The sequence below is a fragment of the Ursus americanus genome, chromosome 19, assembly GCF_024610735.1.
Source record: "Ursus americanus isolate L20-20 chromosome 19, mUrsAme1.1.p, whole genome shotgun sequence".
NCBI classification, from domain to species: domain Eukaryota; kingdom Metazoa; phylum Chordata; class Mammalia; order Carnivora; family Ursidae; genus Ursus; species Ursus americanus.
Window position 1 is genome coordinate 15166097 of NC_142145.1, and position 19182 is coordinate 15185278.

At 38.6% G+C, this 19182-nt stretch overlaps 2 protein-coding genes across 2 annotated transcripts in view; one reads left to right on the plus strand and one right to left on the minus strand.

The window, feature by feature from the left end:
* The window catches only part of LOC123787432 (glutamate decarboxylase 1-like), a 227589-nt gene that overhangs the window by 141133 nt on the left and 67274 nt on the right, over positions 1-19182 (minus strand). The gene's annotated exons all lie outside the window — the stretch shown is intronic.
* On the plus strand, positions 8003-9288 carry MC4R (melanocortin 4 receptor). The gene has a single exon (XM_045790206.2). The coding sequence runs from the start codon at positions 8003-8005 to the stop codon at positions 8999-9001; it is 999 nt and encodes a 332-aa protein (XP_045646162.1). The 3' UTR covers positions 9002-9288.

The window sequence follows — 19182 nt, forward strand, 5'->3', positions numbered from 1 at the left end:
AGCCCTTCTTCCCTCTCTCCTCTCTCAAGGTCAGGCTTGCAATGTGATTGGACAGCTTTTTCTGGCTCTCTCCCCATTTTCTTTTTTCTCTCAGTCATTTGCTCAATAAAATCTACACATTTCGTCCTACCTTGGTATCACCTTCCCAGAAGACCCAGACTAACACAGTCTATTTGCCTACATTTCTTACATTTTCCTCATAAGTACATGTGTTCCCTGTGATTCTATTCACGGTTCTTTTTTCCCCTTTCCTGGTAGAAGCCAACAGCTTTCAGGACAGCCTGTATCTACTGCAGCCAAAATAAGTGTCTCTATACTAAATTATTCTTCTGGGCTCCAAACTCATCTCTGCTAAGTGAGTATCTCCATTTAGATGTCTCAAAAGCACTTCAGTTCAAAATTTGAACAACTAAATGTAAATTTAGTCTTATAAGAGGATTCTTTCTTCAATATTCCTTAATCAGGTAGAACAATCCTAATTCAGTGCAGAAAACAGACATACTCTCAGTATATCAGCTAGAGGGGGGCTTAATACAGGAAAAAGGTGCTCACAAAAATTTTGGAATGGCTATGGACCTTCCACCATTCTACTTCATTCCAACTTCACACCACTTGAGCTGCGATCCATAGATCAAGAGATAGTTGCTGCTCCCACTCTCCCCAGTTCACAAAGGGGGTGACCTGCCACCTGAAGGTGGAGCCACCTGACACCAAAATTCACCTCCATCAGATCCTGCTAGGGCTCTGGGAAGGTGACTTCTGTCTCACTTACGCTTTCCAAAACTCTCAGGAATATATCTAATCGGGAAAAACTAATTCACATACAGAATGCAGATGACAAATGGACTGGCAATACAGATTTTAGCTTTCTGAACTCCGAACTGAAGGAGGCTCAAATGGAAGTTGAGAGAGCCAATTCATCTACCAACCAGATTAATGGCACCCATGCCCGCCTATTCACTAGAGCCAAAAAATGGAGGGCATTAAAGATTTCTTGCTTTTCCTCATTCCATTCATGACTATCAGTATTCTTAACTGCAGCAAAACTGCTACTGGCTTGCCTCAGGTCTTCACAGACTCTTCCTTGGGCTTCTGTAATACCATCTTAGTAGTTACCCAACATTATCTTAACTCCCGACCTTTACACTTCATAATTCCACTCTGTGCTATTCCTAAATTTTATTATGTTATTCCTTCAGTCTTGAAGCTCTTTAGCCTGAAGGTGATGGATTCATTCAAGGTTTTTAAGTATCGTGGTAGAGGCAGAGGAAGTAAAGTCCTAATTTTGTCGTGACATGCAAAGCCCCAGATGACCCCCTGCTAACACCTCCAGACTCATTTCTGTGCCTCACCTCTGTATGCTCCAGCCATGCCAAAGTATTTGCCATTCCCCAAATTTGCTATATTATTTCTCACACCCTGATTTTGCAGAAGTTATTCCATCTACCTAGAATTCTTGCCCTTTCCACCTCTCACCCAGCTAAATCCTATCTTCTTTCAATTCTCATCTCAATAAAACACCTCCAATGAATAAGACCAACCCAAGCACAGATTATGTCTATTAATTAGTATTAATATATCACTGGTCACAATACATAGGAATTATTAGCTTACAATTAAGTCTACCCATTTAGAAGATATCTACATCGAAGTCCCTGGATGGCAGATCGCATGCCTTATTTGCCACTATATTTGGAATACAGTAGGTGCTCAGTAAAATACTGGTTGCTAGAAGGAAGGCAAATTAAGCAAACTGGAAAGAGGTTTAAGATAAAGGCAGGAAAACCATACAGAGGCTATTGCTATAAGCCAAATGAGCGTGATTTTTTAGAAGAAAAATTTCTAATATTTTGAGACAAATTTATGTTTCATAATATCAATTTTATAAAGAATAACATTTTAATAATATTTTGTTAGGAGTAAAAGTATCTTAGTGAAAGTTATTATATTATCTTAGTGCTAATTTTGAAAGGTTTGAAAACAATGATATATTTAAATTGACACGATAGAGAACTATACTTGTTTTCTATTAAAAAGTGATAATAAACAGGGGCACCTGGGTGGTGCAGTTGGTTAAGTGTCGGACTCTTGGTTTCAGCTCAGGTGGTGATCTCAGAGTCGTGAGATCAAGCCCTGCGACGGGCTCTGTGCTCAGTGAGGAGTCTGCTTATAACTCTCTCTCTCCCTCTTTCTCTGCCGTCCCCACACCTCTCTCTCTCTAAAAATAAATAAATCTTTAAATAATAACAATAATAAACAGTGAGCACAGATTTCAACCAAAAAATGTACTTCAGCCCATATAATATTTATGGAACTCTTAAAATATATGATAAATATCATAATCTAAAAAGGAAGGTTCTTTTTTATTTTATAACAGGCAATAAAATGTTCACATTAAGTATTCAGTTAATCTTGTACACTCTATTCCATAAAATAATAACATCTATCTCTCTATCTATCTATCTACCTATCGCATATAAATTGTATATTGATCTATGTAGAGACAACAGTTACATAATCTGGAAGACATATACACATCAGCCAATAGACAGAAAAGATATGTTGTTATAAATAAGGATTCCATTTCATGGTATATATGGTAACAAACACTTTAAAATAAGAATTTGGTAGTCAAAATAATTTGTTCTACGTGAATGTTTCCCAAACCGTATGTTCCAATACATGTTACATTTACTTTTTTTACGTTTTTATTTAAATTCCAGCCAGTTAACATACAGTGTAACATTGGTTTCAGGTGTACAATATGTGGTTCAACACTTCCATACATCACCCAGCACTCAGAATTCACGTTACATTTAGCTCTGCTGTATTGTATGTAATCTAAAACTCAGAGTGCTGTGCAAAATCCTACAAAACAACAACTGGAGTTTACGGGAAACAATGGAGTTGGATAAACTTCATTAGGGTTATATCGGATAAAAGAGAGAGAGAAAGGAACTTAATAAAAAGAGAAGAGAGTTTTCAGATGTTAAAAATACATAAGCCTACGAGAAATAGGGAGCTTTACCTAGAAAAAGACCTGCAGTTCCCTCGAGGAAGTGAGTTTCCAAAGGGTTACAACTCATGAGTTATTACGAAGTGGTAGAAGGATTATTGGTGATCTCACAAGAAAAAAACACCACGTGAGGAGCGCTGTGCTTCCTCATGTATGCAGTGAGCTGAGGCCGTGGGAAATAGCTGGGTGTGTGTGCTGTACGCGCCCTGTGTCTTGGTTCACCTAGGTACCGTTTGCCATATTCACCTATTGTTTCCGCTGTACAAACAGTGCAAAACAAATTCAAAATCTGTGTTGTGCTCAAAATGTTCCCTGATCTATCAATTGAGTTTGGGGCAAATACGCCTTTTTGAAATGAGCGTTATGGCGGAACTGAGGTACTTAAAAAATAAAAGTGGGAGAAGGTAGGTTCTACTTTCAAATAAGTTGAAAAAATAAGTAGATTAAGCCGTATCGAATTTTTTGCTAGTAAGAAATTTTGTAAACTTTATATGCTAATGTAAATTCTGAAACTTCAAGAAGGCAGTGTGTTTGCAATACTTTCCAAAATTACTTGACCTTGGAATCTCCCCGTTTATTTTGCAGTGGAAAAAACATTAACGTCTCCTAAAAATGACAGTCCATCTAGCACAGTTTGATAAATACTTCTCTTTAGTAATGTTTCATATTTATTGTTATTAAATATAAAACAAGGATTTTGCTCATAAGAGAAATCTATTATGATCTAACTCAATTTTGTGTGTATTAAAAAAAAGAACTCTGCAATAAATTTTCAAAAACCCCATTAATGTGTCTTATTGCTGACTGTATTTCTTCTGGCTCACAGAGAATGAAACTATGGCAGGCAATTAAAAATGCCTCCTTGGAAGTGACAAAATGTCATCTTTCAGCATGATTAACCACACTGTGAAGGTTTTATAAATCTGCACCACATAATTAAACTTGAGATATTAACTGTATATGGTTTTCTCAGATTTCAGTGTGATCATGGTCTTTAAATAATTTTTTTTTTTTTTTTTTAGTGAAAAGCTAAAGAGGGACTCCTGGGTGGCTCAGTCGGTTAAGCATCCAACTCTTGGTTTCAGCTCAGGTAGTGATCTCACAGTGATGAGACTGAGACCTGAGTGGGGCTCTACACTCCGCACGGAGTCTGCTTCCGATTCTCTCTCCCTCGCCTTCCTCCTCTGCCCTTCTCTCCATGCACTCTCTTTCTCTCTCAAATAAATAAATAAAATCTTAAAAAAAAAAAAAGCTTAAAGAAAGTGGATTTTGTTTTCTATCACTAATTTTTAGCTATTTTTAATTCCATAAAATTACACAATACATATAAAAAAGTTTTACAAAGTAAGGATGATTGTGCATTTACAAATAGAGAGGAAGTGCATTCCATGCAGCGGGAGTAGAGTAAACTCATGGGAAAACCCCTAGTGTGGGTGTCACCTAGCATGTGAGTTTAACTACAATCAGTTTTCCGTGAAGGCGAATAGTGAGAGGTGAGTTCGGTAGAGAGAAAAAGAGGAGTCAGACAGACTGGTTGAATGGAAGATATTTACATGTGATTGCACATGGGGATTTTTGAGAAAGATGGACAAATCAAAGATACTCTGAATTTTAAGCCAAGCAAATGAAACAATGATGCCTCTAGCGGAAGTAGCACAAAATCAAGAGCTGACTCAGGAAGAAGATTATACAGAATTGACTATCTGATGCTTAAACAATTCAATAGATTTCTTCCCTGTTGCTTACTTATTAGGTAATTCACTCCTCACATGAATCAAAATAAAAAGAAAGAGAGGATTTCCATGTAATTTGGGTTTGTTCCTTATAAATAGCTCCAATAAAATGTTTTAAAGCCAAGGTAATTAATGCTAGCTGTTGTAATAGATAACACCAATGTTTCAGCAGCTTAACAATAGTGGTATTTATTGCTTACCCAAATCATAGTTCCCTATGGTTGATGGGCTAGGGCATGGGGGGAGTTGGAGAAGTGAGCTCTGCTCTGTGCAGTTATTCAGAGACCTAGGCTCCTTCCACGATGTACTTCTGCCGTCTACAACATGAGACTTCACAGACATTCTGCAGCTCTATACCAGTGAGAGGAAAAAGATGTAGGATCAGAGGGGAGCGGGCGTTATGTTCATCACTTCTACCCACATTGCACTGGCTAGAATTCAGTCATAAGACCCCACTGAATTCTAGGGATGGCTGGAAGATACTGATTAAGCTCAGTGCTCAGGAATGATACCTAGCATTGTTTCTGTCGCAAAACGGAAAGAAGATAAAGCCTTTACCTAAATCATTGAGAACTTCAAATGAACCCTGGAATAATTCTTTCTTATTGTCCCCATTATCAGTAGCAATGAACCATACAAAGCTAAAGCCAGCAATAGCCATAGCAAGAAAAGGACATTATATAAAATTGCAAAACCTGAAGCTTAATTAATCTGTAACTTTGCCACAATCTTTCAAACTTAGCTTAAATAAAACATTCAAAAAACTCTAAAACCTAGCATTTACTGGTCTCAGCTAGGAATGAAATTGCTAAGGTATGTGTGCACGTAATTGACAAAACTTTCAATTACGGATGTAGATTGACTACTGTAAAAAAAAAAAAAAAGTTCCAATTTCTTCACATCCTCACCAACATTTGTTATCTTTTTTTTTTTTTTTGATGGTAGCCATCCTAACAGGTGTGAGGTGGTATGTCATTGTGGTTTTGACCTGCATTTTCCTGGTAATTAAATTGTTGAGCACCTTTTCATATACCTAGTGGCTATTTGTGTATCTTCTTTGGATAAATGTCTATTCAAGTCCTTTGCCCATTTTTATTTTATTTTGTTTTATTTTTTACTTTATTTTTTAAATTTGAGTAGAGCTGACACACTATGTTATATTCGTTTCAGATGTACAACACAGTGATTCAACATCGCTATACATTACGCTGTGCTCACGACAGGTGCAGCTCCCATCTGTCACCATACAATGCTGTACGGTATCATTGACTGTACTCCCTAGGTCGGGCCTTTCATTCCCATGACTTATTTATTCCCTAACTGAAAGCCTGTTATCTCCCACTCCCATTCCCCCATTTTACCCATCTCTCCTTCCCCCTTCCCTCTGGTAACCATCAGTTTGTTTTCTGCATTTATAGCTATGATTCTGTCTTTGCCCACTTTTAAACAGAGTTGGTTTTGTTTGTTGGTTAGTTAGGTTTTGTTTTTATTTTTTTGCTATTCAGTTGTAGGAGATTCTTACATATTTTGAATATTAACCTCTATCAGATACATGGTTTGCAAAAACTTTCTCCCATTCTGTAGGTTGCCTTTTCACTGGGTTGATTGCTTCCTTTGCTGTTCGGAAGCTTTTTAATTTGATGTAACCCCACCCGTCTATTTTTGGTTTTGTTGCCTGAAATTCTGGTGTTAAATCCAAGAAATCATTGCTAAGGCCATGTCAGGGAACTGTTGCCCAATGGGTATAAAACTTCAGTTATGCTAGAAGAATAAACTCTAGATGTCTACTGTACAACACGGTGCCTATAGTTAATAATATGGTATCACACACTTAAAAATATGTTAAGAGGATAGATCTCATGGTAAGTGTTCTTACCACAAAACAAATAAACAAAAAAACAGACAAACAAAAAACACACACACACGTGCACAAGGAAAGTGTTGGAGGTGGTAAATATGTTTAGGACCTTGATTGTGACAATGGTATCATGGGTAGAAGCAAACTCATTAAATGTATACATTAAATATGTATAATATTTTGTTTTATCACTTGTAACTCAGTAAAACTTAATAACAGAGTTTTGCCTAATTATTGACTTTTTCCTTTTGAGTTCAGAGTAAATAGAGTTTATATTAACACCATGTTTAAATATCATGGTGTTTAAATATCATGAATGAAAATTAAACTTCCCCAGACATGGTAACAGAAACTCTGCAATGGACAAATATCAAATATCAGTGCATAAAAAATGAGCCCCATCTCGAACCCTTTGATAAACTGTAGCTACCTACATCAGTTCTCCCACTGAGAGCACAGTGTACCTGTAGTATCAAATATTCTCCCTGTGTTTCAGGTATTTTAAATTGAAGCATTATTTCCTGGATTCTTAATTCAAAGCAATTGAGAGTAAACAAATTCAATATCCTGACCAAAAAGGCAGTGTACCTATTTCAGGAACATAGACGCGTGCACGTGCGCACACACACACACACACACATACACACACACACACATACACGTCTCTTTCTCTGAAGCAAGAATAAACCTGGGGTGCCTGGCTTATTGTGATATCAAAGAATGGCCTCTAGGGACCAAGTTGTTTCCCTTGAAAACTTGACAAGGAAAATTCAGTCTCTCCCATCCTGCTAGCTTCCCAGTTCCACGGGCTTCTGCATCTGATTCGGTGTTGCCCTGCAATTTGTATCTCTGGAATATCACCCGTGTCTCACAGACTTCCAGCGCTTTTGGATTGGTCAGGAGAAAGCAGAGGAGGAGCCACTCTGAACATTTTTTTCTCTTCACACACCATAAAATCAGCAGCAGCTACTCACACTCAAAGCAATGCTTCAGGTTGGGAGCGAATACCTCTGCGAGGCAGCTGACGTGAGCACGTGCACACAGATTCAGCTCCCAGTGGCACAGCAGCTACTAGGAGAATTATTTTGAAAAGACCCGACTGAATGTCTAAGACTAAAGTTAAGGCGGGAGTGAGGACAAAAAAGCAAAGAGCAGACTGAACTGAGAATGAGCATTTCAGAAGCCTAAGCTTTTAAAGTGAAGGTGATCACAGCTGTACCTGGAAGACAGGAAAAGCTCCCTTTCCAGCCTTCGGAGCATGTGACATTTACTTACAACAGGCATGCCAGTTTTAGCCTCAGAACTTTCAGACAAAGACGCGGAGAAAATCACTGAGGCTACCTGACCCAAGAGATCAAATCAGTGCCAAGGGGATCTGCGTCCACTTGGTGCAGGATGAACTCCACGCTCCACCATGGGATGCACACTTCCCTCCACTTCTGGAACCGCAGCACCTACGGACAGCACGCCAATGCCAGTGAGTCCCTTGGAAAAGGCTACTCTGATGGAGGGTGCTATGAGCAACTTTTTGTCTCCCCTGAGGTGTTTGTGACTCTGGGTGTCATAAGCTTGTTGGAGAATATTCTGGTGATTGTGGCAATAGCCAAGAACAAGAATCTGCATTCACCCATGTACTTTTTCATCTGTAGCCTGGCTGTGGCTGATATGTTGGTGAGCGTTTCGAACGGCTCAGAAACCATTGTCATCACCCTGTTAAATAGTACTGATACGGACGCGCAGAGTTTCACAGTTAATATTGATAATGTCATTGACTCGGTGATCTGTAGCTCCTTGCTTGCATCAATTTGCAGCCTGCTTTCAATTGCAGTGGACAGGTACTTTACTATCTTTTATGCTCTCCAGTACCATAACATCATGACGGTTAGGCGGGTTGGGATCATCATAAGTTGTATCTGGGCAGCTTGCACAGTTTCGGGCATTCTGTTCATCATTTACTCGGACAGTAGTGCTGTGATCATCTGCCTCATCACCATGTTCTTCACCATGCTGGCTCTCATGGCTTCTCTCTATGTCCACATGTTCCTCATGGCCAGACTGCACATTAAGAGAATCGCGGTCCTCCCAGGCACTGGCACCATCCGCCAAGGTGCCAACATGAAGGGTGCGATTACCCTGACCATACTGATCGGGGTCTTTGTTGTCTGCTGGGCCCCATTCTTCCTCCACTTAATATTCTACATCTCTTGTCCCCAGAATCCATACTGTGTGTGTTTCATGTCTCACTTCAACTTGTATCTCATCCTGATCATGTGTAATTCCATCATCGACCCTCTAATTTATGCACTCCGGAGCCAAGAACTGAGGAAGACCTTCAAAGAGATCATCTGTTGCTATCCCCTAGGCGGCCTTTGTGATTTGTCTAGCAGATATTAAACGGGGACCAAGGAGGTACTAAAAACATGCATGAGAGACTTCTTCATTCTCACACAACCTGAACAGTGTGTTTCGACAATAGCTGCTGCTTCTGTGTAAGGCATGAGTTGAGAATATCTATTGCATAAATTTAAGTTTTGATATGAAAAAAATGCCCAGTCTCTGTACATTTCTAATGTCATGCTACTTTTTGGCTGTACAGTGTTAATGCATTTAGAGGTTGTAGGCACTATGAATTTAGAGACGAGAAAAAAGCTCTTACTAAAAGCTTAACAATGTTTCTTGTTATTCACAAGGATTTGATACTTTGCTTGTTTTAGGAACATAGAAATCACAGAATCATTAAATATATGCTGATAAGTGGCTTCTTCTATTACACTATTTAACACTGAAATGTAGAGATTTGATTGCAGCATTCGGGGAGAAATACTGATGAATAGATACTTGGTCATTAAAACAATCAACTGAAATTTTAAGTAATAAGATGTGTTCATTCTCCCTGTGTAGACATAGAAATGAAGCTCCTGTTGAGAGAAAAACAGCTTAAAAAAAAAAAAAAAAAAAACAACTCCAAGATTCTGAGACATAAAACTATGTCTGTCTCTCAAAGACAAAGAGATTAATTTGCCCAAGCAAACAGTCTGATGTCCCACAAAGACAATTCAGTTTGGGGTAGAGGGAGACAGCAGTTATAGGGATTAAAGCTGAACTTCCTGATACCAAACTATTTCCAACCATCATTAATAAAATCAGAGAATAAGGTCTTGCCATCCCTTTAACCAGGGACCCAGTGTCTGCTGAAATGTCCAGAAATGGGGGTGGGGGTGCCCTGAGAGAAGGCTTCTGATCTCTAAAGAACTACACACTCAGCAGGGTTCTTTCACTCTTCATATGACAGTGACTGGCTGTTGATTTACTGCTTATTTTCTGCACTGGAGTTTAAATATTCATTGTCAAGGCTTGTACCTTTGCAAACCAAATCTATAGCACACATATAGCCATGCCATATGTGTAAATATCTAAAATAAGGGAGCCTCTGATGCTGGTACATGATGAGCAGGAAGGACGGACTCCCTGAATCCCCCGAGGACATCGTCATGTAAATCAGCCTTCCACAACCACATTTTGGAAAGTAAATATTTGTTTTCTTCCAAAATCGCCCCACAGATTTGGCCACCAAGCAATAAAATCTGTACTTTCCAATTTACAGATACTTGACTATTAAGAGAGAGAAAATATAGTAGGCTGAGGGTTACCAATAAACTATCCTTTGCTTTAATTTATATTGTCTTCAAGTGCTTATGGGCAGAGATCACATGCAAAGGTATTTCTTAAATCAAATATAAATGTTTTATATATTGACAAGTCCTGAGAAACTTTCAGTATTCCTGTGGGAAATTACTTAAAAGTAGAATGGTGAAGTCCAAGTTTACAAATGAAAGGTGGTACCTGATTCACTATGATTCCTCTATTTTGATGCAAAAATAAGTGTGAGGATGTAAACACAGACTGCTCAAGCAGTCAGAACCCAAAGCTGTAGCAGGACACAGATGGTGTTTTTGTCTTTGCTACTATTCCTGTCCATTCTCACACATAGTGAGTTTGAGAGGTCCCAGGGACTGGAGATATGGAAGACAGAGCTCTAAGCATGCCCCATCTTAGTGGTGGCTGTCTAATCTATCTCTCCTTCAAGCGTCATCTCAAATGCTGCTTGGTCCATTGAGAACCAGCCCACTTCTCCCATGGAAAAGAAATCCGGCTCCTTTGTCTTCACTTCTACACCTGCTCTTGGGGCTGTTTACGGAGCTGGGGTGAGTGTTAGTCATGAACCTGCCTGCCCCACCAGTCTCCTCTGTGTGCCCAGGGCACAACATTAGGCTTCAGTTTCTCTAAGAGTTAAGACTCCTTACTCATTTTCCTGTTCTTTAAACATCCCTCTAGTATGTTACTCCCTCATTCTCCAGTAAAACCAAGATTCCTCCAGAGGGACATATCATTACCACCCAAAGTGGATAGTTCACATTAGAGTTCACCCCTGATATTGTATAATTTATGTGTTTTGATAATTGCATAATGATATGTACCCACCATTACATTATATAGTTTCACTGCCTTAGAAATCCTCTGTGCCCCACCTATGTATACCTCCTTCATCCCTAACCCCTGGTAACCACTGATCCTTTTACTGTCTCCACAATTTTGTCTTTTCCAGCATGTCACATAGTTGGAATCATACAGTATATAACCTTCTCAGATTGGTTTCTCTCACTTGGTAATATGCATTTAAGATTCCTCCATGTCTTCTCGTGGTTTGGTAGCCCATTTCTTTTTGTGCTGAATCATATTCAATTGTATGGATGTAACACAGCTTATCCATTTATCTACTGAAGAATGTCTTGGTTGCTTCCAGATTTTGGCAATTATAAATAAAACTGCTATAAACACTTTTGTGTGGACAGAAGTTTTTAATACCATGTCAAGAAGTGGGAATTTACTCTGAAAAACCTCAGCATAAATACTGTAATGTATGTGTCCATCCTTTAACATTTTGTTAAGGGTGAGCAGTTAGTATTTGAATTATGTTGATAAAGAACATACATCTGAAGCATAATTCAAATACCGGTAAGGAATATACACTCCAGATGTGAAAGCAGCATCAGATACCTTTATTGTAATTTTCACTGGAAAGTTCAATTAATAAGTATCAGGTATATGAGAAATTATTTTTCATTGGTGAAATGAGTGATTTTCAAGACTTGCAGTTGACTTAAAAAGTTGTACAGTGATCACCATAACTTGCATGAAAAGGTACAAGGTTTCTGCCCACGTAGCAGCTAGCCTAACACTCAGACACTATGTCCAAAGCTCTTAATAGTCCCCTGCCCCCACCTGCTTCAAAAGTCTCTGTTGTCCACACTGAATATTTTGAAATTACTAAAAAACATCTTTGAAGAATTATTTAATAACATGTGAATAAGTATTAACTTTGTTTTATGCTACAAGGAATACACAGAACAGAATATTTAGTATGATACAAACTAAAGAAAGTACCACTGGGAACAGATCTCACAGATCATCTCACCCAACCTTCTACGCCGACTAAGAGGGATTGCTCAATGTCACATGCATAATCAGTGGCAGCACCAAAACCTGAGACCCAGCTCCTGAGTCCCCACCCAGATTTCCCTGAACCAAATTTCAGGAACCTTCTTCTATAGACGAGTACCGCTTCCCAGTCATAAAGAAATTCTAGGATTGAATCCTGGTTACACCATATTTAGCTGTAAATTTTCACTGAAGTTGGTTTTCTCATTGTTAAATGTACATAATAATACCCGTCTGATGGGAATCTTAGAAGGATAAAAGGCAATTATAAGATCAAGGTTGTCAAGTTCTACAGAACGGTGCTCAATATATATAGGCACTCAAAAATGGTAATTATTATTATTTTTAAAATGCAAAATAAATGCATAAACCCATGCATGAATGAAGATTTACTAGTTTCGTTCTTTTTTCAGACTCAATATAATCAATAAAATCTCAGCCTTACGCTTAACTATATATCTTTTCTTAAATCACATTTCATAATTTCCTTGATTTTGATGGACTGTTTTGCATAAATTGATGTATTTAAACATACTGGATACATGGGCATACCTGTTAAAAGGATAATTTGTTATCACCAACAATGTTAATTGTTTTAAATTTTGCAGTGTCTCATTCAGTACCGAAAAAGGCTAATTAGAAAGATAATGTGCCAAACATGCAATAACCAATTAGCCCATTTCTTCAAAGATTAATTGACACTCATTAAACTTTATGCCACAAGTTTAAGTGGTAACACACGCACAAAAAGAAACATTATCTAAGCTGACGGCACAATATTAAAGGTACACCCTTGAAAAATACTGCAAATAATGAAATTACACTCACGTCTTGATGCTCAGTTATTGGCCCATCACATATTGATCAAAGCTAAGTGCACGAGAGTAGAAAGAACATAGGGTTTAGACTAAAGGCATACTGGGTTCAAATCCCAGATTTACCAGCTCTAGAACTTTGGGCAAGTCACTTAACTTTGCTAAACATCTACAGTCTGAAGTATTATAATAATATCTATCATCTCATATGGTTAATGATAAATATTAATGTAAAATTAGATAATTGGTTTAAAGGATCTAGCATAGAACCTGTCACTATAGGTACCTCCACTGTAATGATCATTCAAGTTACGCTTATAGTTTTATCAGAGTTTAGATTTTAGAAGATGTTAAACAGTAGTACAGATTTGGATAGCCTCACTTCCCTAGCAGGAGAGGCAGGAATCCACTCAAATGTGTTTTCAGTATTTCACTTATTTCTAACAAGCAAAGCAAGTAAGAGTAAATCTCTATGTTTATTATTTTAAATATAAAGACATTTGGAACATTTCCAAAAAGTCAGGGGAGGTAGTGGGTGGAGTTGGTAGGAAAACACACAAAGTTTCAATGGATTCAGTAACGTTCTAATGCTTGTGTGGGATAAGTATAATTTAATATTATACTTCACGACTTAGACAACAAATACTCCTTTGCATGTATTCAATATTACATGAAAATTTAATGAATATAATGCATTTATTTTGTAATGTACTTAGTGAGAGGGAACATGCAAAAGTTACATTTGCATGGAACAAATAAAGGATTCCTAGCATAATTTAATGCTGCCACTTTGGAGGGGGGAGAGCTTTGATTTGTGATAGTCGTGGTTGAATTCGGCCCTAGGTTAATGAAATTAATAATCAAAGTTTACAATTATTAGTGGTGCTTTCACTGCCGAGAGGCACCTGGAAGCCCCACAGGTACAGAGAGCCAAGAGGAAAATTTCAGCGACTCAATCAGTGAACTATTTGGTGAGGTTTTATATGGGGCTCAGCTGCAAATGTATTATGGTTTGATTTCTAAATCTAACATTTTATTTTATTTTATTTTATTTTTTTAAGATTTATTTACTTATTTATTTATTCGACAGAGATAGAGACAGCCAGCGAGAGAGGGAACACAAGCAGGGGGAATGGGAGAGGAAGAAGCAGGCTCATAGCGGAAGAGCCTGACGTGGGGCTCGATCCCAGAAAGCCGGGATCACGCCCTGAGCCGAAGGCAGACGCTTAACCGCTGTGCCACCCAGGCGCCCCTAAATCTAACATTTTATTTTTTATTTTTTATTTTTTTTTTATTAATAATGATTTTTTATTATATTACGTTAGTCACCATACAGTACATCCCCGGTTTTCGATGTAAGGCTCGATGATTCATTAGTTGTGTATAACACCCAGTGCACCATGCAATATGTGCCCTCCTTACTACCCATCACCGGTCTATCCCATTCCCCCACCCCCCTCCCCTCTGTAGCCCTCAGTTTGTTTCTCATAGTCCATAGTCTCTCATGTTTCATTCCCCCTTCTGATTACCCCCCCTTTCTTTATCCCTTTCTTCCCCTACTGATCATTCTAGTTCTTATGTTCCATAGATGAGAGAAATCATATGATAGTTGTCTTTCTCTGCTTGACTTATTTCACTAAGCATTATCTCCTCCAGTGCCGTCCATGTTGTAGCAAATGTTGCGAACTCATTCTTCTGATTGCTGAGTAATATTCCATTGTATATATGGACCACAACTTCTTAATCCAGTCATCTGTTGCAGGGCATCTCGGCTCCTTCCACGATTTAGCTATTGTGGACATTGCTGCTATGAACATTGGGGTGCATATGGCCCTTCTCTTCACTACGTCTGTATCTTTGGGGTAAACACCCAGTAGTGCAATGGCTGGATCATAGGGTAGCTCAATTTTTAACTTTTTAAGGGACCTCCACACGGTTTTCCAGAGTGGCTGTACCAACTTGCATTCCCACCAACAATGTAGGAGGGATCCCCTTTCTCCACATCCTCTCCAACAATTGTTGTTTCTTGCCCTGTCTATTTTTGCCATTCTAACTGGCGTAAGGTGGTATCTCAGTGTGGTTTTGTTTTGAATTTCCTTGATGGCTAATGATTTTGAACATTTTTTCATGTGTCTGTTAGCCATTTGTATGTCTTCATTGGAAAAGTGTCTGTTCATATCTTCTGCCCATTTTTTGATTTGTTTATTTGTTTCTCGTGTATTGAGTTTGAGAAGTTCTTTGTAGATCTTGGATACCAGTCCTTTATCTGTAGTGTCATTTGCAAATATATTCTCCCATTCCGTGGGCTGCCTCTTAGTTTTTCTGACTGTTTCCTTGGATGTGCAGAAACTTTTAATCTTGATGAAGTCCCATAAATTCATTTTATCTTTTGTTTCTCTTGCCTTTGGGGATGTGTCATGAAAAAGGTTGCTTTGGCTGATGTCGTAGAGGTTGCTGCCTATGTTCTCCTCTAGAATTTTGATGGATTCCTGTCTCACATCGAGGTCTTTCATCCATTTGGAGTTTATTTTTGTGTATGGTGTGAGATAGTGCTCAAGTTTCATTCTTTTGCATGTAGCTGTCCAATTTTCCCAGCACCATTTATTGAAGAGATTGTCTTTTTCCCACCGGATGTTTTTTCCTGCTTTATCAAATATTAGTTGCCCAAAGAGCTGAGGGTCCATTTCTGGGCTCTCTATTCTGTTCCATTGGTCTATGTGTCTGTTTTTGTGCCAGTACCATGCTGTCTTTGTGATCACAGCTTTGTAGTACAGCTCGAAATCCGGCATTGTGATGCCCCCAGCTTTGTTTTTCCTTTTCAACAGTTCCTTGGAGATTCGGGGTCTTTTCTGGTTCCATACAAATTTAAGGACTATTTGTTCCAGTTCTTTGAAAAACGTTCTCGGTATTTTGATCGGGATAGCATTGAAAGTGTAGATTGCTCTGGGTAGCATGGACATTTTAACTATGTTAATTCTTCCGATCCATGAGCATGGAATATCTTTCCATCTTTTTATGTCTTCCTCAATGTCTTTTAAGAGTGATTTATAGTTTCTAGAATAAAGGTCCTTTACGTCTCTGGTTAAGTTAATTCCAAGGTAACGTATGGTTTTTGGTGCTATTGTAAATGGGATGGATTCCCTGATTTCTCTTTCTTCGTTCTCGTTATTCGTGTACAGAAATGCAACTGATTTCTGAGCATTGATTTTGTATCCCGCCATGTTACTGAATTGCTCTATAACTTCTAATAGTTTGGGAGTGGCTTCTTTTGGGTTTTCCATATAGAGTATCATGTTGTCTGCGGAGACATTTTGACTTCTTCTTTGCCGATTTGAATACCTTTGATCCCTTTTTGTTGTCTGATTGCTGTTGCAAGGACTTCTAGTACTATGTTGAATAATAGTGGCGAGAGTGGGCATCCTTGTCGTGTTCCTGATCTTAAGGGAAAGGCTTCCAGCTTTTCCCCATTGAGAATAATATTTGCAGTAGGCTTTTCATAGATGGCTTTTATGAGATTGAGAAATGTACCTTCTATTCCTACACTCTGAAGGGTTTTAATCAGGAAAGGATGCTGTATTTTGTCAAATGCTTTTTCGGCATCGATTGAGAGGATCATATGGTTCTTGAGTCTTTTCTTGTTGATATGATGTATCACGCTGATTGATTTGCGAATATTGAACCACGCTTGCATCCCTGGTATGAATCCCACTTGATCGTGGTGGATAATCCTTTTAATGAACTGTTGGATTCTATTAGCAAGTATCTTGTTGAGGATTTTGGCTTCCATATTCATTAGGGAAATCGGTCTGTAATTCTCCTTTTTGAGGGGGTCTTTGCCTGGTTTGGGGATCAAGGTAATATTGGCCTCATAGAATGAGTTTGGTAGCTTTCCTTCTGTTTCTATTTTTTGAAATAGCTTTAGGAGAATAGGTATTATTTCTTCTTTGAATGTTTGGTAGAATTCCCCAGGAAAACTGTCCGGGCCTGGAGTTTTGTTATTTGGAAGGTTGTTTATCACTGACTCAATTTTTTCATAATTAATTGGCCTGTTTAAGAAATCAATTTCTTCCTTTTTCAATCTTGGTAGTTTATAGGTTTCCAGGAAGGATTCCATCTCTTCCAGATTGCTTAGTTTATTGGCATATAGCTGTTGATAAAAATTTCTAATAATCCTTCCAATTTCAATGGTGTTCGTCATGACCTCTCCTTTTTCATTCATAATTTTAATAATCTGGGTCCTTTCTCTTTTCTTTTGGATAAGTCTTGCCAGTGGTCTGTCAATTTTATTGATTCTCTCCAAGAACCAGCTTCTAGTCCTGTTGATCTGCTCTACTGTACTTCTGGTTTCTGCTTGATTGATTTCAGCTCTAATTTTGGTCAACTGCTTCCTCGTGCGTGGATTAGGCCTGTCCCTCTGTTGCTGTTCCAGCTTCTTGAGGTGAGAATATAAAAACTGCATTTTAGATTTTTCTATTCTTTTGAGTGAGGCTTGGATGGCTATGTATTTCCCCCTTAGGACTGCCTTTGCAGTATCCCATAGGTTTTGGACTGTTGTATTTTCATTCTCATTGGTCTCCATAAATTGTTTAATTTGATTTTTGATTTCCTGGTTTATCGAGTCATTCCTGAGCAGGATGGTTCTTAGTCTCCAAGTGTTTGAGTTTCTTCCAAATTTTTCCTTGTGGTTGAGTTCCAATTTCAGAGCGTTGTGGTCTGAGAATATGCAGGGGATAATTTCAATCTTTTGGTATCGGCTGAGACCTGTTTTGTGTCCCAGAACATGGTCTATTCTTGAAAATGTTCCATGGGCATTAGAATAGAATGAGTATTCTTTGGTTCTGGGGTGTAGTGTTCTATATATATCTAAGAGGTCCAACTTGTCGAGTATGGCATTCAAAGCCTTTGATTCTTTGCTTAGTTTTTGCCAGGGTGTTCTGTCTATTTCTGAGAGTGGAGTGTTGAGGTCCCCTACTATTAATGTATTTTTATCTATACGTCTCTTTATTCTGGTTAAGAGTTGGCTTGTGTATCTTGCTGCTCCCCTGTTGGGGGCATATATATTTATAATTGTCATCTCCACTTGTTGAATACTTCCTTTAAGAATAATATAGTGCCCTTCTGCATCTCTAACTATAGTCTGTAGTTTAAAATCCAATTTATCTGATATGAGAATTGCTACCCCAGCTTTCTTTTGAGGTCCATTTGCATGAAAGATGGTACTCCATCCCCTTACTCTCAGTCTGAATGCATCTTTGGGTTCGAAATGAGTCTCTTGTAGACAGCAAATGGATGGGTCATTTCTTTTTATCCAATCTGCAACCCTGTGGCGTTTGAAGCCAGAATTTAAACCATTAATGTTCAGGCTGAGTACTGAGAGATATGCTTTTAATTCTGCCATGTTGTCAGTAAAGTCTTTGTTTGTATTGGCTGTGACTTTCTGTTTTGTATCACTCTTGGGGCCTTTTTACTTTTATAGAACCCCCCGTAATACCTCCTGTAGGGCTGGTTTCGTGGTTACGAAATTGGCTAGTGACTGTCGATTCTGAAATGTCTTTATTTCTCCATCAATTCTGAATGACAGCCTTGCTGGATAAAGGATCCTTGGCTGCATGTTTTTCTCTGAAAGAGCTTTAAAAATGCTCCCCCAACCCTTTCTCTCATTCCAGGTCTGTGTAGACAGGTCTGATGTAATTCTGATGCCTTTGCCTTGGTACGTGAGAAATTTCTTTGCCCTGGCCGCTTTCAATACTGTTTCCTTGGATCTCATATTTGCGAATTGCACTATGACGTGACGTGGTGTAGGTCTGTCATGGTTGAGCTTGGGAGGGGTCCTCTCTGCCTCTTGGACACGAATTTTTGTTTCCCTTGCTAGATTAGGGAAGTTTTCAGCTACAATTTGTTCAAATATCTCTTCTAGACCTCTGTTTTTCTCCACCCCCTCGGGGATGCCGATGATTCTAACATTGGATCGTTTCGTTGAGTCAGTAATCTCCCGTAGCCAACATTCGTGGGCGTGGATTTTCTTAAGACCATCTTCTATTTTTATTTTTTCCTCTATTAACCCATCCTCCAATTCACTAACCCTTTCCTCCGCTTCCGTGACCCTGGCCGTCAGAGCCTCTAGTTTTGCCTGCATTTGGCTCATAGAATTTTTAATTTCTGTCAAATTCGCTCTCATTTCCGCCCTTAGGGATTGTATATTCTCAGTAATATTTTCCTGAATACTTTTTTCAAGTCTACTCATTATCTTGACCATTGTTA

Coding starts and splice junctions, on each gene's coding strand:
- MC4R (XM_045790206.2), top strand. CDS start 8,003: ATGAACTCCACGCTCCACCATGGGATGCACACTTCCCTCCACTTCTGG.